The sequence below is a fragment of the Brachypodium distachyon genome, chromosome 3 (assembly GCF_000005505.3).
Source record: "Brachypodium distachyon strain Bd21 chromosome 3, Brachypodium_distachyon_v3.0, whole genome shotgun sequence".
NCBI lineage: Eukaryota > Viridiplantae > Streptophyta > Magnoliopsida > Poales > Poaceae > Brachypodium > Brachypodium distachyon.
The window spans coordinates 13,622,619-13,643,814 of record NC_016133.3 but is presented as its reverse complement, the minus strand read 5'-3'; the positions used below and the strand labels follow the sequence as shown (position 1 = coordinate 13,643,814).

Sequence of the window (21,196 nt, the reverse complement as noted above, 5' to 3'; positions counted from 1 at the left end):
ATATTTTAAGCAATTTTTATAGAGTTGTTTGTTGACGAGTTCCCGGACGATTCCATGTTCCTTTAGGGAAAGGATATAAATGATGAGAACAGAATTGCCCATATATTGCATTCAGCAAACAAGGAAACAAAAGATAGCAAATTAGAAACATAGATTGTAGCTTAAATAACAATGACGTCCCACAGATAAACTTTCAACAGCATAACTCCCAAGTCCAAAGACGCATACGCATGCAAAAATATATCAAGCGACCAAGAATTTATCTGTGACAATACTGTTACAATGCACAGCCATACGAAGGTACACAGAAGAAACTAAGGGCAGCAACATCTAGTCCCTCTATGAACAATAGAGGAAAGCTGTTGACTGATTGCTTCATTTCTTGGCCGTCTTGCATGGTTCTTCTGTTTTCCGGGAGTTACCAGACACACAGCGGGCTGATTGATCCTGCATAAGAGATAGCACAGAGGAAGGGAACAAAAAAAAAGGTAGAAAAATGTTTTGCATGTTCAGCGAGGCCAAGGTACACATAACTCCATCCTGAACTGTTGAACCGCCTCTCCCCACACGAGAATCCAATATAGATCATAGAAATGTAAAAGCAGCAGGTGGCAACTGTTAAAGGGCAGGCACAACAGTGACTGCAGAGCAAATTACTCATGTTCAAACACTAAAATACAGGAAGTATTTTACATTTGTACACTATTGCCACAGTAACACTATGCAACCGTTACCATTAGGAGAGGGGGGTAACTAAGCATACCAAAATCTGATTTCTCCAGTAGTTTACATGTCATGTCAAGCCGCGAGCAGAAAAAACTGAAGAGTTCCTGCAATTAGTTAAGAACAGTTAATTGTCTGCAAGGACAACATATTTATCTCTTTGAACGCATGCAGCAATGGAATCTTAATTTGAATTAGATGATAGTAAGCTTCGCAACAATAAATACTTGAAAGGACACAAAGAACATTCATAGTTGTATTCCTCATCCAGAACATGAAAGAACTAAGAATATCCGTGGAAGGCACAGTCGTTCCTTTAAAGGAAAGAAAATTTAGGGTATGATGTTCATTATTGGTTAGGAAAGTATAAAAAAATCGACCAACAGGGACTAGCCCCTGTGGCTGTTTTTAATCAAGGAGAGACAACCATGGGGACCAGTGCGCCACCCTGCAGAGCTCAGGGCTCAAACGCCGGTGGCAGGCTGGGCACACCTCACAAGTGTGCGCCTCTAGCCAACTGGACTACGCCCATAAGTTGAGAATATCACATTCCGATGATATTTACACCTACTTATATCTTGAATGATACTCCCTCCGTTCCTAAATTCATGTCGCTGTTTTAGTTCAAAGGGAGTACATTATGTACCATATTAGAGTTTGGATTGTGGCCACTTTTAGCCAATTTTCTTTTAATCTTTTGCACGTAATTTCTACAAAAAGCATCTTTTGTGGAGTCTGGAGTGACAAAGTGTGACCTTTTCTATTTAGCAATATTCCTATAAGTAACTATATTCCAAGACATCCACCAATTAGTTAGCAACTACCATCTTCTGATTTACAATTTACAACTGTTCTCCATTATACTATTTTACTACCCGAAGAGGCCACAAATATGAAAAGGCAATATTAGTGGCCAAATAAAGTAATCCGAGGTTAAAACAGACAGAAACTTTAATAAAATTAGAAACGGCAATCTTTAGTGTCACGAAAATCACAATCTATCTTCTTAACAGAAGGGAGCAGTCGCCCCAACACTCACCACATGTCTGTGGGATGGCCTAACTATTCCATGGACAGACAGTTACAAAGACAATATTGGATATATTTAATACAAAACACAACAAAAAGGCCTTAAACTGTACTAAATCCCCGCCAATTAATATGCAAGGAGGGAGTAAAATACAACCTATATGTTGGTACTTCAGTAAATGAAGAAAGGAGAAATGGAGCACATTAATGTTCTTCAAAATAAAGTGGAAATTTTCCAATAGGACCAACAAATCAGAAGCTGGCTGGTATATAGCAAAAAGCCAGTGTGTTTGCGTTGGAGGAATTGTGGAAATGGAATGGGATTTGAGGGTCGTGGGTTACAAAATCAGCTTCTTAGTTTGTGGGAGTGGGAAATTAGGGGAGACAGGTCATGGGATATGAGAGCCAAGGGTCTAACTCCAACAATTTTAATAACCAGGAGGGTGGGAATTGATTTCTAGAGAATATATCAACAGTTCATCGCAAGCTATCTCTAAGCTAATCCCTTGAGGTTTCCCACCAACCAAACATGAGAACAAACTTCCCTCTTAAAGGTTCAATGTTGTAAAACGATTGAAAGTAAAATGCAGTATCCCATGATTGGGAGTAAAACACAGTGTGTGATGTGTAATGCAGGGAATATTCACCATAGAGGTAGTCAGACTATCAAAGATGTCAAGCTGAGAATAGGTATTTGGCTGCGTACCTCTATTGTGCACATGAAAATTTTGGAAAGAGCATGGCTCGATAAAACAGAGGTCTACAAGTACAATTTACTGACTTCAATTTTATGTCCCATTTTTTAAATAGTACTAACACAGTGAAACAGTAATATATTGCAAAATAGCATAATACAATTTCTGCTCGACAAGCAGTAGCTCAGTTTAGTGGGGCAGCAATGACAAGTATGGTGAATAACAAATACACAATCTCCTACAGATTAGACCAAAGCTTGCCCAATGTTCTGCCCAGCCTAAATTATTACAAGCTCAGAGATCTTAAGACCTTCAATGATGGATTTCGCATGATTGCCTGTAAACATGATCAAACTACTATAACAAGAACATTCTCACATTTCAAGTTCGGCGAGTCTTTTAGACAGACTAGCTGATTTTCTTACACTATGCACATGATCACACTACGATAGTAATTAACAAGCACATTCTCACGTTTCCAATTCGACAGTCTTTTAGATGGACTAGCTAAATACCCATACGTCGCTCCGCCACTCGTGATAAGTAAATTAGATTACCCTGACATATCTATGTACTGTTAGTGTCCCATACCATGGGTTTGAAAGCTTAGCAAATGGTTCCACATGTAAGGAAATAGATACAGACAAAAGATGGTGGACGGACTGCCGCCACCAATTGAAATCTTTATAACAGTAAAGACATCTACGGTTCTGTATATAACTCTAAAAAAAGGCACCAATAAGAATGTCCACTGAAATATAGATGAGGGAGCGTCTAACAATTTGAGTAACTGAGATAGAAGTGACAGAAACATTTAAAAATACTAAGAACACAACCAGTAAATACAGCGGAAAGGGGCGTCTCCAACCAATAGAGATGAAATGCTCGATGAAATATTACCATGATCGTGAAAATTTCAGGTTTCCCTAAATCAACTAAATGAGAGTCAATATGGAGTATCACATTCAGTATTATTATTTAGTCACATGATATTATAACAGTATTTAACTACATCTGGGCAAAGAGAGGGGTATATGGTCTCAATAGCACTGAGGTTGCAAGCTCGAGATATGTAATATTACTCCGAACTAAAATTTGTGCATTTTTTATTGCAAAATGAAATGCACAGATACTCACCAGCTAGGCCATCCTAAGAGGTATTGTTGGGCCCAGATCGACATTTAGCATGGACAATAGGCCCCAAATGTGACCTTTCCAGACCAAGAATATTACCATCCGGCGCATTCATGTAAACTGCACCTTTATACATCCACTCTTCAGTTTCGTCACTGTAGAAATCCTCAAATTGCTCTTGACATAAAGCACAAGACGTTTGGTCCTCATCTGCAGGAACAGCCATTTCCTTCTCTTCATTTTTGTCTGGGACTGGCTCCGAGGGCTCGAAAGAAGGAACTCCATCATTTCCTACTGTTTCTGCTGCTCTTAACCATTCCCTCACGGTGACAAAATATTTACGTGAAGATTGCTTGCGATTTTTGGAATTTCTGTTTTTTGTAACATGCCAATCCATGTGCGCACGGTGCTCTTCTTGGCATTTAAAACGAAGGCCACAAGTTTTGCATTGTCTGGAGAGATCCTGATAAAGAGCATTAATGACAGACTCGTTCCGCACCTTCAGGTCTACATTGAAGTCAACTCCAATAGAGTCCTAAATGAATATATTTATAAGTATAATGAGATCATTGAATAAAACTTGTAAAGAATAATAAAGAGCATCATAAGGTGCACACATCCATGAGAAATACCTGAGGTTGACTAGGTGGCTCCAGTGAAATTACACCCTGATGCATGAGGTTACTTAAAATTCCAGAGAAATATGTTGTAGGGCCACCCACTTGTGATGAAGATGGACCCATCTGCAATGAAGCAGGAGGTAGACCGCAATGTAATGGTGGCGGAGCAAAATTGGGCACTGATGGCACGCCATAGGGTGGCACGGCAGGTGGCAGAGAAAAGGAGTTTGGTAGAGTTGGAACTGGTGGTGTTGCTGCACTACCACCTTGTCCTTGGAATGGATTTTGGGACATACCTACAGGCATGTTGGGCGCAAAGCTTCTAAATGCCTCCTGAGGGTGAGAAAGGGAATGAGGATGAAACTGTCTCGCATGATGAGTCTGAGATTGATTTCCCATTGTGCCTTGATTTTGTTGACTCGATGACAACAAATCTGGTTGCTGATATGGTGGTTGAGCTAAGTTACCAGTACTCACTGTATTCTGATCCGAGGCATCATATTGATGACGTGGAACAAATACAGATGAATTGACTCCTTGGTTAATAAATGGTCTAATTTCAAGACTATCTTTTGCACGTCTAGCATGATTTGTAAATGATGGCGGCTGACCATGAACAAGAGGAGGCCATTCTATGGGAGCAGGAGCAGGTGAGGGCCTGTGCTTCTCAATCAAAGCATATGTACCACCAGCGGGCAACCTCTTGACAGGCATTTCACCATCAGCGGGCAGTGATAACCTATCCAGTGTTGATGAAGGTTGAGGTGCTTGTACTCTCAATGGCAGACCATTAGTATGCTGCCAAGATGGAGCTGACATTGCAAGAAGTCTCCCAGGATCAAGGGTGTTCTCGGAAGTATGGTACTCTGAAATTGTTCCGTTCTGCGGACCCAAATTGCTTGGATATCTCCTACTAGTGGCCATGTCAACATGCTGCAAAAAGGTGATGCTACGTCAACAGTAATTAAAGTGGTCATCTCAGCTCATCATTACCGGTTATTATAATTTGAATTGCATAAAAGATAAATTTTGAGAAGTTGGTTTTAGAAAATATGGCAATGAAGTGAAGATGTGTGTTACTTCAGAAGGCTATTTGGGAATCATGTATTAGGCCTAGCATGCAAGTCCTGAACCCAAAGGAAAAGGTACTGAAAACTCTGTTTTGTTTAAGTGCCTCCATAACAGTGTATGTAGGTAGTGAATTTGTAAAGAGATAGCTTTGGACAAATATCTAGCCTGCCAAAAGGGTAGGAATCACCACGGAAGACAACATACAGGCAAATATAATGCAGTTATCCTTTCCAGTCATAAAGTGTCGGCATGGGAAACCAATGATGAAATATTTTTAGCTGTCATCAACAATATTGTTATTATTATACAAAGATTTTAAAATGTGAGTCACACAAAACGACAGCTAACCGACTTGCAGGCCACCTTATCCAATCTTTTTCCCATGGAGTTTGCTTGTGTACTTTATCTTCTTAATAAATGAACAGCATCTTCTCCAACTTCTAACAAATTTTAAAAGAAACCTCCTCTTCTTTTCAGTGCATGTATGTAGATATGACAGTTTTTCACTTACTGGTCGTTTATTTTCAATTTTTCACAAGAAACCAAATAACTGCTTGTAAAAATCTTGAGAAAACTTCCTTCTTGTGATTTCTTATGTATATAAAGCATGAATATATTGGCGAAGTCCGTAGCAAAGCTCAGGGCAGTCAGCCAGTCTTTGTAATTAATTAGATTAGTGTCCTGGAATCTGTGAGTATATTTGTTGCAAAGAGTACTCCCATATATCGTAACAGTGATGACTAGATCATTTTAGAAACACGCTAATAAAAATGGTTTATTGAAGTTGTATAACTGCATTCGTGATAAAATAAAGAAATAACACTTCTATTTGAAAGCAGGGAATAAACGATAAAATAGAATTATCCAACAGTAGTGAAAGAAGTGTTAAAGGGTGGGGAATTGTATGTCAATGTTACTACTCAGCATAATTAAAAAGAGATCAGACAAGCGTACACCGGTAGCAGTAATCCTATCTTCGAGATGTAATGATGGTCGATCAGCTGATGGTCGTGTAGCTTGGCTTTCCCAACTGCGCATCCCAATATCAGAATCCAGTAGTCCAGTGTTTAGCCCAGGAAATCCAGTTCTCAAGGTCTCAGAGGGAGGTAAAGAAGGCATGCTGCTTCTGTTTCGGAAAGCTGGATTCATATCCTCCCACGAATACTCCTCTTCCTCTGAATTGAGCCATTGTTGTGCACTAGATCTGCTTGCCATACCATTTGATTCAAGACGTTGCATCTTGGGAAGCCTTTCATCAGCATCGTTGCCTTGAGAATTTCCATAAGCATCAATAAGTTCTCTTGCACTTTGTTTCCTATGTTCTTCATCAAGCGTGCTCATCGAAGGCCGTTGTGCACCATCCTCAAAAGCCCATTGTCGTTCAAACCAACCATTTCGATTAGGCAGTCTTCTGGGGTCATGTCCCGATACAGAATGAGACAGCGGTAGCCTCTCCAGTTTTCTCTTGGGGGATGCGTTCCTAGGGAGTATATCAAGAGGTGGTGATCTGGACATGTCTCTTGTTGTCATTCCAGTACGTGATCGAAATGTCTCTTGTTGATCAGGATCATCAGCATACAGTATCGTAGATCTCTGTCAGCATGATAACAAGATAGATTATAAGTAAAACTTGAGTTATAAGTGGAAATCACTACATTGTCATTAACAAAACACAGGTAGCAACAGCATTTGAATACTTGAACTCAAATAAAATAAAATACTGAAAAACAGGCTATTTCGTTTTGAAATATATGTATACCATTCCACCTGGAGAAAACTAAAGCACCCGATTAATAAAATATATACCTAATACTGAAAGAGAACTGGAACTTTAACTCCAGAACAAGAACTGGTGTGAGCTCTCAGGACTTAGAACACTTGGAATAGAGGAATTGTTTACAGATAGACACAGCACAGGGTTGTTATCTTAAATACTCCCTCCGGCCGGAATTACTTGTCCAAATATTACATGTATCTAGACGCTTTTTACATATAGATACATCCGTATTTGGGCAAATTTGAGACAAGTAATACCGGTCAGAGGGAGTATATAGATATGGGCCTAGGAAATCAATAACAGAAACATTTTCTTTTGTCAACCAATACAGATAGAGCACAATCAAAGCCAATATTGGGTGAGCGAACAATTGGTATGTATATGCGGCTAGTTCAAAGACAGGACACTGTTAGAGATGAAAAAACAGATGCACCAGTGTGTCGAGCCGCCACTATCGGGCTTGGCTGCTTCACCTTCCACACCCATGGACCTTAATAAAACCATCCTGCTCAGCCGATCTCCAACCCAGCTGGCAGCAAAACAGGCTTGATCGAGTTTTCTTGTGAGTTGTGGCCTAGTGTTTTGGTACTATCGTTTATCAGGAGGTAGTTTTTCTGTTTTTCATATTGTGCTAACAGACCTTTAAAGGGGGTTTAACCCTACTGCCAAACTTTATAATATTGTAGGGTGGAAATCTAGCATTCTCGTTTGATTTTCAAAATAAGCCATGTGATATGTCTTTTATCCAAAAATAAAAATGTCAAATACAATAGGGTCTAACATGCTAGTTGCAATCATCCACTACTCTGCCACTAACAATAACGATTCTGGTGAAAGCGTGGAAGCACTACTACTACTCAAACAAACAGGACAAGCTCTCTGGTTTCAGCTCTCGAAGGGTATAACAAGAGCTCATAGGTAGGAGCAAGACAGCAGCTGGGTCACATAATACCTGGAGCTTTGAAGAGGTTGCAGGAAATCCAAGCAAGCTTCTTGACGTTAATCCATTTACATGATCCTCCCCCACATCAGTCATCTGCCTAGCTCTAGGTGCTAGCTGATCCGCCTGATTTGGATTTAAGAGACAAACTTCAACTTTAAAATTAAAATAGAAGCTGCCAGTTGAGAGAGCATAATGCAAAGAAAAAAATAACATGCTCGAATCACAATAAATACACTCAACTATTGGGTATTATTGAGCTGGTCCCATATAACTGATGTTAACAACCTGATAATTGCAGAAAAATTTACCTTGCTGGCATGCTTGAATTGCTGTTGTGCTTCTAGATACTTTGGATTTACATGGATGCCATGAGATGGCCTAGGAGATAATGACTCTGACTGCCGCAAATTAGTAGCTCTGGCAGGAAACTTATTCTCCGAGGGAGAAAACTGAAGCTCATCCTCAATCCCTCGAAGCACGGAAGAAGGGAACACTTGAGACCAGGTACGGAACAGGTGCCGCATTGCAGCATGCTGATTAGGATGAACGTTCCTGTATGCATAACAAAATACCTTCTGCAACCTAGCGGCGAAATGCCCTATATATTCTCGTCCTATGTTTTTCACAATACTATCTAGCAGATACAAAGATGGCAATTTCTGCTCAACTGGCACCTGCAAAAACATTGTAGAATGACGCTCGTCATACAAAGCAACCTTAAGTGTAAAGAAAATTGATAGAAAGCATGCTTGTAAGAAAATCTAAAATGAACAGTTCCATTCGACAAATGGAAAAAACTACAAGCTATTATGTAACAGTTAGTTGATTTTACTCTTTCCTTTAAGGATTACTACTCATATCATTTCCACTTTAAATTGTCCACTCCAGGAATAGAATTCAGTTTAAGCCTCCAAAAACTTCCTACCCAAAATATGAAAATAATAGTTGATGTATTCATTGTATAAGATTAGCGCTTACAGCCTGTGTTCCACATCTGCTAAGAACAAAAATCTTATACTCCATTTGCATTGCTTAAGTTCAAACTTGTTGAATTTTACTTGAGTTGATTACTGAATTCTAGCAATCATATTCGCGGCGAGCAAAGATCTATGAACAAGAACATGAAATTGTTCAGAGCAGGAGCACAAATTCATCCTAAAATTTCCGCACGTAATGAATGATTACAGTACTCCATGGACAAAAAAAAAGGCTGTGTACAAAGGGCATTGAGCACAAGCTTTTACATTAGTTGAACAAATTTCTCAACTACCACGACAAGTACGTGTATCAGCAAACCCTAGAAACCATGGACTCCACAAGCAAGCATCTAGACTGACAAACACACTAAATACGCTCATCATAAAGGAGCCTACCCCCCCTAATCACAAAGCCTTCGTCTCCATCAAAATACAGCATAACGGGCCCCCAAATCCCTGGGGCGGATAGCGGAGGAAGGAGAGGATGGGAGGAGCAGCAACCACCTCGACGATGCGGGCGCAGATGGCGTCGGCGATGCCCCTGGCGGCGAGCGCGGCGTGCTGGTCCGCGATGATGGTTAGGTCGGTGATGATGGGCTTGCAGTTGAAGGTGAGCTCGGCGAGGGCCTCCCCGTAGACGCCCACCACCGCGGCCGCGGCCGCCCCGGCCTCCTCCCCCGCCTCCTCCCGCAGCCGCGCGCGGAACCGCTCCACGACCTTGCCCGCGACGGGGGGCGCCGCCGCGGCAGAGGCCATGGCGGGGGGAGTCGATCTAGGATTTGCTGGGGGTGGTGGCTAGAGCGCACCGCGGGGGCTAGCTAGGGTTTGGGAAGGAGGCGACGAGGGAGAAGAGAAGAAGGCCGGAAAGGAAGAGGGGGCGGGTTCATTTGGGATTTTTGTGACCGGGGATCGCGTGATCCTTTTCCGATCGCCTTTTACCTGCCGGAATTTAATCCGGCGACAAAGAAGGGCTCTCAGGACCGTCCGATCGGGATCCGACGATCCGTGTCGAACGTGATGAGGAACAGACGGCGCCCGAGCTTCTCGTGAAATGTTTTTCCGTTAGCATCTCGACCGTCGGGTGTTGTTATTCTTAAGGCATGATGAACATGGTGTGCCACGTGGGGTGAGTAATCCTCGAAGATTGTTGAGGAAAAATGCTCATAGTAATGTGATCCGTGAAGATTGTTGAGGAAAAATACTATTGATGTGTGTGCGTGCTCATTTCTCGCTTTTTGCATTTAATGCCTGTGATGCCAATTTATTCGCAAACATGTTGCACAAAAGGACACGCGCACATGGTATGTTGCATGCCACCACGCCTTCATTGCAATGGCGTGCAGCTACGCGTGCACCGGTGGGCTATTTATGTGACTGGCATGGTGTTCCATGTGGGAAGAGTAATCATCGAAGTTTGCCGCAGAGAAATATAGTAGTGTGATTCGTGCTTTTGTCCATGCAACTACCAAAATTTCATTGGATTTGCTATTGATGTGTGCTAACTACGTGTTTGTTCTCGTTTTCGTGTTTAATGAATGTGATATGTATTCATTCACCAACATGGATGCACGAAAAGGACACATTCACATGATACCATTTTCTTTTAGAAAATGACACTCCGTCGTAAAAATTGATTGCTAGACAAATGGTGCCACCAACCACGAGAAGCACGGCTAACAATTTATACCCGGCCATTGTTTGAGTGGGTTCTCGACAGGCTTCATGAGTGCTTGAGATTTAGCACCTTTGGTTCTCTCGCGCACCAATTGTTAGTGAAAGCAACACATGAAGGAGCTTGGGAAAAGGAGGCATCGGTAAGGGAATCCTAGCCTTCAGAAGAAGGGAATGTGTTGCATGTTGTTTTGTTCCGGCGAGCCCCTGTCCTCTTCTCGCTTGGAGCAAATTTTCAACTAAAACATTTTTTTCTTTTTGGCCAAGATGTGCCATCGATCGGGCCTTTTTTCAGTCACCAGAAAAATCCTATACGACCTCTACAGGAACGATCCAGGGCTGGACCCTTGCACTCAACGCACGATGAATTCCAATGGAGCCGAACAGTGCAGTTGGATTTTCAGCAGGATCAGATCAGAAGATCTAACAGCGAAATTTTGGGTCCAGACGCTGGGTCGTTCATGTAGAGGTCGTATATAATTTTCTTCCCCTAGCAATGGTCAGACTTTTGTCGGATAGCCATGGCATGTAACCGCGTCGCGGAATCCTCCTTCAATATATGATACACCTGCTTGGGTGTATTCTAGAAAAAAAACATGATCTGTCTTCAATTTAAGTAGAATTTGAATAACTCTGTGTTGTGTATATATATACCATATACGCGAAGAAAACGGGATCAACCCTGGGATCATCACACCACATTCTTGTGGTTGGGACGATTTACCATTGGTTATAGGACGGGATTTCGTTTCTCCAGTTCCTCGGATACCTATTTGAAAGTCACCGCCGAGAAACTGAAAATCCTTTCACTTTGACATCAACATCAATGTAAGGATATCTCATTTTTAGAACGGCTCAACAAAAGAAACCCCCTTTTTTTTAACAGCAAAGACCTCTTTTATTTCATGGAAACAATGGTTACATCATCAAGGAGAAGAGGTACTATGCTAGGAGGGGGAGGTAAACCAATAATTAACATGATTATACTTGGCTAATTGCGCCTTCCCCTCCTAAATGAGTGGAATAAATATTGGTTCGGTGTTGCGCTCGGTGCGTGCGGCACCGTGGCACGTGGTCTAGAAAATACACTCCAGTGGGCCTTCAGAACTCGGCCTATTTAAACACTTTTGCGGCCCAAATACGAAGCGAAGCAACAAAGCCTACGCTCATCATCAACGCTCACAGTTGTTTCTAAAAAAAATCAACGCTCACAGTGCTTCGTCCGTCTCGCGAACGTCGCCAGAAATCCTCATCCATGGCGCCGCCCACCGGAAAAATATCTCCTGAAATTGATTGAGAGACAAATGATGCCCCCAACCACGCCAAGTATGGCCAACAATTTATACCCAACCATTGTTCTGTTCTCTCGAAGGGTCGAGTTTTTAGCGCGTTAATTTGATTCTTTTCATTCCCCGCAAAAATTGATTCTTTTTATACACGAACTGTTAGCAAACGCAATGGGATGAATAAAAAGGAAGAAGAGGGGTTAGCTTGAGAACAGGAGGCATCAGGAACACCGTGAACTGAAGACACCGTGTTCCATGGTGGTTTACTTCGACGAGCTGCCGTCCTCCACTAGTCGACTGGAGCAAACTTCCAACTAAAACATAATTCTCTTGTTTGGGTTGGATTTGTGATGAGTCAGGCCCTTTTGCACTCTAGCTTGGTCACCTAGCAGCATGTCAAGATTTGAGAGTGTCAAAAGCGGCGTGCTTAATTAGCTGCAGAGGTGATATAGGACAATTATTTTTTGACTAATTGCAGACACACACCCAACTGAAGTCACGTTCTCAAGCATGGGAACCGATGGTGAATGTTAACGTTCTGAAATTGACAGTGCGAAGGAGCCCCGATTTTGCTGCCTTGATTTGGTTAGGAGAACGTAGGTTTCACATTCTTGATTTGCAGAGGCCTTTTTCAGACACGTATCATGCGCCAGAGCCTCTTAAAGTTGTCTTGACTTGTCTGGCAGCAGAAGCATAGCGTCATATTGGAAGCTCGATCGAGGTGCCAGGAGATGGAAACCGGCAGCGGCGGAACCAGAAATGCATCAAAACTCAGGCCTTGTTCAAATCACGAAAATTACCAAACTAAGGTCCCGTTTGGAACACAGGACAGAAAAAATACAGGGACAGAAAAAATACAGGAATTGAGATAACATGACTCACAAATCTTACGAAGATTGAAAACACAGGAATAAAAAAGAGTAGCCATTTGGAATGCAGGATAGAAAAAGTATAGGAAATTTCAAATCAAATGGGTCTCTTGAGAAATCTCATTCTACTGCTAGATACAAGAAATCTATTCAATAGAATCACGACAACTGCACATAATTGACTCTATTTGACTACATGCGCACGGCAACTTAGAAATTCTTGCTTGCCGCTGTTTCTATGCGCCCGAGTCTCTTCGCCGTGAAGGCCCTCAACCTAGGTTTGTTTGCTGGTTGGCTCTTGGCTGCCCCGCTGATGCTTGCCGATATCAGTTGGGTCTTGGGCGGGTTTTTTATTTAGCGCGTGAGCGAGCGAAAGCGAACAGCCGAGACAAGGCTCGAAGTGTTTCCGCGCATGATTCTTTCCAAGAGATCTGACCAAATGTTTTTCTTCCTGTAAAATGAGGATAGGAAGCCATTCCTTTGAAACCCAGTTTCCTACCCACGAAAATCCTATCCCATAAAATTCCTACGAGAATCCCATCTTCCAAACGAGCTTTAAGACCCAGATCAAATCTTCAAATCAGTAGAATTAACAAGAAAAAACATTCGACGTCCCCAGGCCGCCTGTCTCCGCCTCTGGAAACCGGCCAGTCGGCCACAACATGAAAAAGGAAAATTAAATATCCTGCACACTGACAGCACTACGGGACCGGGTGAAAGTGATCCCAGAAGAAAGCACAGCTACTGACAATGTGTTCCATGTTGATCTGCTAAAGTTAATTAACTGATTAAGTAATACCAGAACCGGCATATGCGTCTCGGCAGCTCCGATGTATGTAAGTTTTACAGCTCCCTGACAAGACGAACACATCGTTCGAGTTTGCTCTTAATTAGTTTTCTGCCAGACAAGTCACAGCCTGCACATCCATATTTTCAGATAAATACAACCTGTCCATATTTATTTCCAGAGTATATACATAAACTAAGCTTGCTTTAAAGGCTTATTTAAAAACAAAGACTTGGCATAATAATAAAATTAAAACTTTGTGAGAGATATGATCTTTCGTGGAAAACAAAGGGCCGGTTTGGTTTGACAGGTAACACTGGAGTTTCCATCGCCGCCTGCCTGAATCGTGTCTCCTCCGAGAGGGCCGGCGGCGAATTTCATGGCACAGCAGCCGGGGGGCAGTAGACCATGGTCGATCGAAAGGGAAACTAATAAAAGGAAATGGGGAATTAATCAATCTGTTGCAAGTAGTGATATCATTTTATAAGTCTGCTAGGCTGCTAGCTAATCTAACCCTTGCCCATGCATGAACATCAACAGGCCGGCGGCTTTCACAACCTCCCACGAGTGGTTGGATATAAATCCATACTCTATCTAGGGGTCATTTAAATTTTCTTCCTTTTTTTTAAAGTTGGCAACAAAGGTATGGGGCCAATAATTGGAGCAAACGGAAAACAAATGGTGAGTAGAGTGAGGGGTGGCGTACTGTACTTTCCCCAACTAACATCCTTTTCTTTCTTCTTCTTTGAGAATTCCTCAATTAAAAACATAACTAGTCTTGATCTCTTGTAATTTCAAAATAGAATGGTTCATTCCGTGGCTGCCTGTACTAGTACCTATGAATTGCAAGAATATTTACTCCTACAAAATCTTAGCAGCGGTTTGCCAACTTCGCGTGTTCTATTGATTAACCAGAGATAAACTAAACTAAGATGTCTCTAAATATTGATACTAAACAACAAAGAAACAATGGTGTAACATATACAAATCCACGTCGCTTATTTTACGACGGAGCGAGTACTTCATTGTGTAAAAAAATAAACACACGATCTTTTCCTTTCCCTACCTACTCTACTCACTTATTTTTTTGTATTCTAAGAAAAAACTCTACTTACTTTTTTTTGCATGCTGACATGTTTGTTTTCACTACAAACACGTTTAAAGACACGCGCCCGTTCTAACGAACATAGGTGTACATCACATATAGTACGTGTATGCAGAGAATATACTCCTGATCATATGTGAGCCTGTGAATAAAAAATCACCATCAAAGTGCAAAAGAACCAATTGAACTAAACCACTAAAAAAACATTTTCCGGTTAACCCCAACATGAGGAGGTAATCAGAGCTGTTGAGCTGTTTGACCTCTTGGATTAGCAGAGAGCCGGCAGGGTTCAGACTCCAGAAGCCACCGACTGCCAAATTGTCAACCTTGGCATCAAGAAGGGCTCATTGGCTCCCCACAAAAAATGGGGACAGTCTGGGAATATGCTCTTACCAGTACCGAAGCACCAACCCCCCTCTTTGTTGATCACTGCTCTTTCTTTTTCTAGTTCCCTACTAAGGTGTGAATACAGAAAATTGTTGGTGTTTTTTCGGAAACTAGAGTATGGGCTTGACCCGAAAGAAACGGTTCTTATAAAATCATGTGAGGATGTATCTGGACTATTCGATTTTATATATTCTACTGTTCGGTTTTTTATATTTTTGGTGAAGTATTCAGGTTGCCAGGATAGATAACTTTTTCAGAACTGAATTGGCCCCAATATGAAATTAGACTTTTGTATTGAATTCGATTGGCTGTACAAGACATTGGTAATTGGGAACAAGATAGCCGACAATTCAAACAAATTGTTTGTACGTTCCAGTACATACAATTGGCCGGACTTTGACAGGACTCAAATGAGTTTACGAGAGTAGTTGTAGAACTCAACGGAGCAGTCGCCACTGTCGCAGTAGCGGGAGCCGCTGTAATAATCCTATTCCACCTGAATTGAGAGGGAGCCATTTTTGTTCTAATCCATTATCTAATCCAGTTCCGAATTCTTTGGCCATCTAAACAACAGATTTCGCAAGACTCAATTTCAATTCTAAATCCCAAATTTCAATATATACATCCAGCAACAGAGTTAGATGATCTTGTGTAAGTTATACCATAGAAAAATCTAAGTATCTAATGTGGTTCTTAAAAAAAGTCATTTTTTCACATGAAGTACGTGCTCTAAACTCCCAAACCCATGTGCACTCTGCTAATTAGAAGCAAAAAATTAGGCACATTTCCACGGAGGCACCCAGCATTTCTCCAAATTCGATAAACAACCACCACGCGGCACCTACCCTGGCTACCTTCCTTTTCTTTCCCCAGCCGCCACCTTCTTTATACTCCTCTCAAGAACTGGGGACAATCCCCTCCTCCTCTTGTGATCTCCGGGTTCCCCGTCTCAGGTTCCGAGGTTTGATCCAGCTCTCTCCCCTCTCCCTCCTCCTCCGTATATCCGCGCCTCCACCCCGGCCCTCGAATCCGTCGTCGCAGAGGCGCCGCGATTCGAGAACAAGGAGCCAACGCGATTCGACAACAAGGAGGGGTTTCAGGAAGCCTTCTCCTCCCTGGGCGATTGGCGGGACGAAATTAGGTGAGATCTTGCGGAGGTTTGTGATTTTGATCCTACAGAAGTTGGTCTCTTTTGATCTTCGAGTCCGCTGGATGATCCGTCGCCGTCCAAGCGGCAGCGGCCCCCAGCCCGCGCGCGTACCCCACCCGTGTTACCCTGCCGGCAACCATCAGTCAACCACCAGCGGCTTGGGCGACGGCGCCGGAGGCTCGCGGCTCTGCCGCCCGGACCACCAACTCGTCGCGTCCCGCACCACCACCCTTCTTGCTGCCGTTGGATTGTTTTGTTATTTTCTCAACTTTTGATCCAAAAATGACCTGTTTCTTTGTGTTCGAGGGGTTTGTAAAATTTGGATCCTTTGCATGCGAAAGCTGCCGAATTTAGACCAGGAGAGTTCAGCGTTTGCAAGGGGGCGGAGGTGAATACGTGTAGATCACCGGGCGAAAGCGATGTGCATATGCAGAATTTGTCCTCATCTAGAACCCCAGCGTTTTGACCTTCGGGGATTCTTCAGTGGGTTCTGCGTTGCGGGGATTGTGTATTACTTTACTCTTTTCTTGCTTGGTAGTTCAACAACTACAAATATGGTTGGATCATGCATAGTTGATTCGTTCGATTATTTCAAGGAAAGCCTGTATCCAGTAAACTTTTTAAAAAGTGTCAAGCAGCTGTCGAGGAAACATGTTTCATGCCACTTTCTATTGATCGCCTTAAATATTTTTTTTCACACAAAATGAACATCAGTTTTTATTTTCAAGCAGCAGGTTAGGAAGTTTTTATGTCCCTTACTCTCTGGTATTTCTGTAAACCTTTTTGGTTGATCTGCAGGAGCCATGATACCTTCTGTCAAGCTCTCTTCGGCCGGTGTGGCCTTCTCTGGCGCCAGTCTACGGTCTAAATCAGCCTTGGTGCCATCCGTCTCCAGTATCAAGCCATCCAAATTTGCGGCCTGCTCATTGAGACCGCTTTACCTTGCGCCGCTAGATGGCCCACGCACTGCTCTGCTGAAGCCTCGGAAGCAGCTGCTTGAGTTCCAGTGTGCAGCTTCTGCGGCTGATGACAAGGAGTCCAAGGCTGAGGTCGTGCCAGTCCGCTCGGAAGCAGCACAGAAGTTAAAGATCTCAATCTATTTTGCGACTTGGTGGGCTCTTAATGTGATCTTTAACATCTATAACAAAAAGGTTCTCAATGCTTTCCCGTACCCCTGGCTCACCTCCACACTCTCCCTCGCCTGTGGCTCAATAATGATGCTTTTCTCATGGGCTACCCGCCTTGTTGAGGCCCCCAAGACTGATCTAGATTTCTGGAAAGTGCTTTTCCCGGTGAGTTGGTCTTTTCTAGGCAACTGTTTTACCTTATTATGTCAACATGGAAAATCATGAATGATTTTGGTTATTTCATTGCTAAAGGTTGCTGTAGCTCATACAATTGGACATGTTGCTGCGACAGTGAGCATGTCCAAGGTGGCAGTGTCATTCACACACATTATCAAGAGTGCAGAGCCTGCATTCAGTGTTTTGGTGTCAAGGTTCATTCTTGGAGAGTCATTTCCGATGCCTGTATATCTTTCTCTTCTTCCGATCATTGGTGGTTGTGGTCTAGCTGCTGCCACAGAGCTGAACTTTAACATGGTTGGTAAGTATAAACAAGTAGATAGCATATTAATTGTTTCTTCAGCATCCTCTCCCGAATGTTGTTTTTGAATTTCAGTGCTTGTTTTGCTTTGTATCATCACAGATTTATAGTCACCATATTAATTTTTTTGTAAACCAGCTGTAAAGGTGAGTTAACCGAGATGGATGATTTATAATTGCTTTAGATTCTTTTGGATGCAAAAAGTACTTTTTAAATGATTATTTGCTGTATCTGGATTTAGATGATTTCCAAGAATGACATGCTTCAGATTTCAAACTTATGGAAACCAATAGAAGCAACAGAATGATAGATAAAATCTGTTAACCTTGTCTAGTTTAAGTGAATAGTTACATAAAGAAAAGTTAGAATAGTATATGATCCTTCTTGAAGTGTTGGGTCTAAATTTAAGAACCAAATGAATAGGGGTCATTGGCAACTTTGTACTTGTTTTAGATGGTCTTTCTCTGTTTTGGTGAGGCAGCTATTATCCTGTACTCCTTTTGTGGCTTTAATAGTTACTATTTTTCCTCTCGACAGGATTTATGGGTGCCATGATATCGAACCTTGCATTTGTTTTCCGCAACATCTTCTCGAAGCGGGGCATGAAGGGCAAGTCTGTCAGTGGCATGAATTATTATGCTTGCCTGTCAATTATGTCCCTGGTCATACTCACACCATTTGCTATAGCTATGGAGGGTCCCCAAATGTGGGCTGCTGGTTGGCAAAAGGCTCTTGCAGAAGTTGGTCCCAATGTTCTCTGGTAAAGAAAAATAAAAATATTCTGCAATTTCCCTTCTACAATTGCTGTACTATGTAGGGTTTTTTTTTGTACTTAAATTACATGAGGAAACTTGAAACTTAACATTGTTAGAGGTCTTTTCAATGCTTTTGATACACTTGGCCCACCTCAAGCACTTTTGATTTTACTCTTCTGTTAGACATTCATGGCGGGCTTTTGTCGGTCCTTGTTGACAATTATCAACATGTTCTGTTAGACGCTTGTTACTATTTAAGCTAGTATTTGTACTAGAGCATGTATCTCAACACTAGATTTTTCATTGATAGTTTTCTAATGTTGAATGTAGGTGGATTGGCGCACAGAGCGTTTTCTACCACTTGTATAACCAGGTGTCCTACATGTCTCTGGACGAGATTTCTCCATTGACGTTTAGCATTGGCAATACAATGAAGCGCATATCAGTCATCGTTTCGTCAATCATTATCTTCCACACACCTGTCCGCCCTGTCAATGCACTCGGAGCTGCCATTGCCATCTTTGGCACATTCCTGTATTCTCAGGTAATTTTGGTTGCTTTAAGATTTCGTTATTGGTGTACTTGTGGTGTCTTGACTGAAATGAACCTTTGTTTTACGCTGGTTAATATTCCACTGTCCAATCTGTGCCCATAAGTGTGTGGGCTCCTATTGCATAGAGCACAGAAATATATGGAGCTTAGTATGTCAATATCCTTGCTTTTCAATCCTTGCCGTTCTGTTCTAAGTAGGAACAACTGAACTAGGTTGGACTGCTTTGAAGTGGCAGCAGGTGCTATTTTGGGAACAACCATAATTAGATCATGAAGATAAATCTAAAGATGTTTATTTTGGCGCATGCTCAAAATACATATTGGAATAGTATGGCATGAGTGGAGGTATCTACCTGGCACTCATGGTCGACAAAACTGGAAAGAGGAAACCATAGAAACATACTGGAGTAATGAAGACTGGATAAACTTGTGTTGTGATTTCTATTGTTTACTGAAGTTGACATTTTCTTTACTTTGTTCTCATGTAGGCAAAGCAGTGAGTGTAAAATGTTGGTAAGGTCAGGGCCATGGATGAAGAATGTCTCTGCAGAAACAGTAGCAAGCGCTGGGGCCAATTTTGCTTGTTCAAGTGTCTTATGTAGATAGAGGGTTAGGTTTTCACGTGAGAGGTGATTATAATAATGGATCATGTTGCTGTTTCCTTGGTATATTTGTTAATCACAAACTGAACTCCAGCGGCCATGGACTCTGGTTGAGTGTATTTTGAAATAAAAACTGCATGGGAATTTGTCGATGATGTTTTGGTTCCTCGAAAGTACTCGGGCGAGTTGTTGGTTTCGCTTTTTTTTTCCGGGCAAGCCAATGAAATCAGAAACATGGTGCCATCTTTTTATTCTGATAAATTGTCAAAAAGGAACGAAATGTATTATTTGCTACTTTGCTTGCTATTGGTACCAAAAAAAGAGCAGCGGATTTAGTAGCATCAGCTGCAATAAGGGCTCGTTGTCATTATGTTAATAAAAAGTGGTTCAGTGCTATGTTAACGAATTGGTCAATTACGAAAACTAGACTTTCTCAATTTAGAGACTTAAGAGCAGAAGAAAAGATGGGAAAATTCCACCATCTCCCAAAAAGAGATGCGGCAATCTTGAAAAGAAAATTATCTAAGAAAGGAAATGTTTTTTTGGAAATATATTTTCTACATGAAGTTTTTTGTGGATTAACGGTGTACTCACATGTACTCATGGGATCGTTTTAAATTTTGTTAAAATTTGCAAGAGGGACTTTTGAGTTTTTCAAAATAAGCTCCGTTAATCTTTGTTACGAAGAACTTGAAAATTGCACGGAGTTCCAAAGTCATAGATTCAAAGTCATACAACATAACATACAGTAGATCCCATTTTCTCTCCGTGTCACCAACACAACATACCATACATGATAAACTTCAAGAATTCATGAAGCGCCAAGAGAACACGCTCAGCCAATGGTCGGGTATAAATTGTTGGCAAGGCATGTTAAAATTGACGCCACTGCATTTGCTTCTTTCCCCATGTCTCCTATTCACATGTACTACAGATCAATTTATTAGCAGCATGCATCATCGTATCGCCTTGCTTGTGTAGAATATGTGGCTGGATGAGAAATGTTGAAGCTAATTATGAATGTCTCCAAATGTAGAAGATGTGGATGGATGAGGAACGATTGGCTTTTGAGCATATATGCTCAGCAGCCCAGGTCGGGTGTGGAAGATATATGGGTAGAATTTATGCAAGGAAGGGATCGAAAGCACCACATAATTAATAGTGATGCGGTTTCTTCGTACGAGTACAAGTATCTTAGCATGTAGGGTATGACACAACACCTAATTATCCAAATTCAACCAAAAACTGAAAACAAATCATGCACAAACCCCAGGGAACTGCCTCCTATTGGAATTACACGAAGCATCAACTTCTTCTGAATCATTTATTTGCATTTAGTTTTCCCCCTTTCTTACTGCAGAAGAACTTATTTGTCTCAATTTTTCGATGTTTGTTTGATTCAAAATAGGAAAAACAAAGGAATTTGAAAAAGAGGTTAGAGTAGATGATAATTTCTAT

General features: G+C 41.8%; 2 protein-coding genes across 3 annotated transcripts; one reads left to right on the top strand and one right to left on the bottom strand.

Annotated features, from left to right (window-relative positions):
• Positions 1-202: 202 nt before the first annotated feature.
• On the bottom strand, positions 203-9,888 carry LOC100826665 (polyadenylation and cleavage factor homolog 4). Its single transcript, XM_010236026.3, has 7 exons — positions 9,474-9,888; positions 8,301-8,666; positions 8,002-8,115; positions 6,227-6,865; positions 4,214-5,134; positions 3,585-4,116; positions 203-830 (listed from the first exon to the last, which is right to left on the bottom strand). The coding sequence occupies exons 1-6, from the start codon at positions 9,723-9,725 to the stop codon at positions 3,598-3,600; spliced, it is 2,811 nt and encodes a 936-aa protein (XP_010234328.1). The 5' UTR covers positions 9,726-9,888; the 3' UTR covers positions 203-830; positions 3,585-3,597.
• A 6,062-nt stretch (positions 9,889-15,950) lies between these two features.
• Positions 15,951-19,893, top strand: LOC100843277 (glucose-6-phosphate/phosphate translocator 2, chloroplastic). 2 transcript variants are annotated; one of them, XM_003573354.4, is made up of 6 exons: positions 15,951-16,215; positions 17,023-17,516; positions 17,604-17,829; positions 18,367-18,589; positions 18,915-19,128; positions 19,625-19,893. In XM_003573354.4, exons 2-6 carry the CDS (start codon positions 17,028-17,030, stop codon positions 19,634-19,636), a joined length of 1,164 nt encoding a protein of 387 aa, XP_003573402.1. In that variant the 5' UTR covers positions 15,951-16,215; positions 17,023-17,027; the 3' UTR covers positions 19,637-19,893. The 2 variants fall into 2 exon arrangements, with proteins under 2 accessions (XP_003573402.1, XP_024317758.1); XM_024461990.1 differs by having other exon boundaries at positions 15,951-16,231.
• The last annotated feature ends 1,303 nt before the right edge of the window (positions 19,894-21,196 follow it).

Excerpts from the sequence above, each read along its gene's own strand:
- LOC100826665 (XM_010236026.3), bottom strand. The coding sequence starts at position 9,725 with ATGGCCTCTGCCGCGGCGGCGCCCCCCGTCGCGGGCAAGGTCGTGGAG. Across the intron at positions 8,667-9,473 it reads TCTGCGCCCGCATCGTCGAG|GTGCCAGTTGAGCAGAAATT; the intron begins GTGGTTGCTGCT and ends ATGTTTTTGCAG. Across the intron at positions 4,117-4,213 it reads AGCCACCTAGTCAACCTCAG|GACTCTATTGGAGTTGACTT; the intron begins GTATTTCTCATG and ends ATATTCATTTAG.
- LOC100843277 (XM_003573354.4), top strand. The coding sequence starts at position 17,028 with ATGATACCTTCTGTCAAGCTCTCTTCGGCCGGTGTGGCCTTCTCTGGC. Across the intron at positions 17,830-18,366 it reads GCTGAACTTTAACATGGTTG|GATTTATGGGTGCCATGATA; the intron begins GTAAGTATAAAC and ends TCCTCTCGACAG. Across the intron at positions 18,590-18,914 it reads GTTGGTCCCAATGTTCTCTG|GTGGATTGGCGCACAGAGCG; the intron begins GTAAAGAAAAAT and ends TGTTGAATGTAG.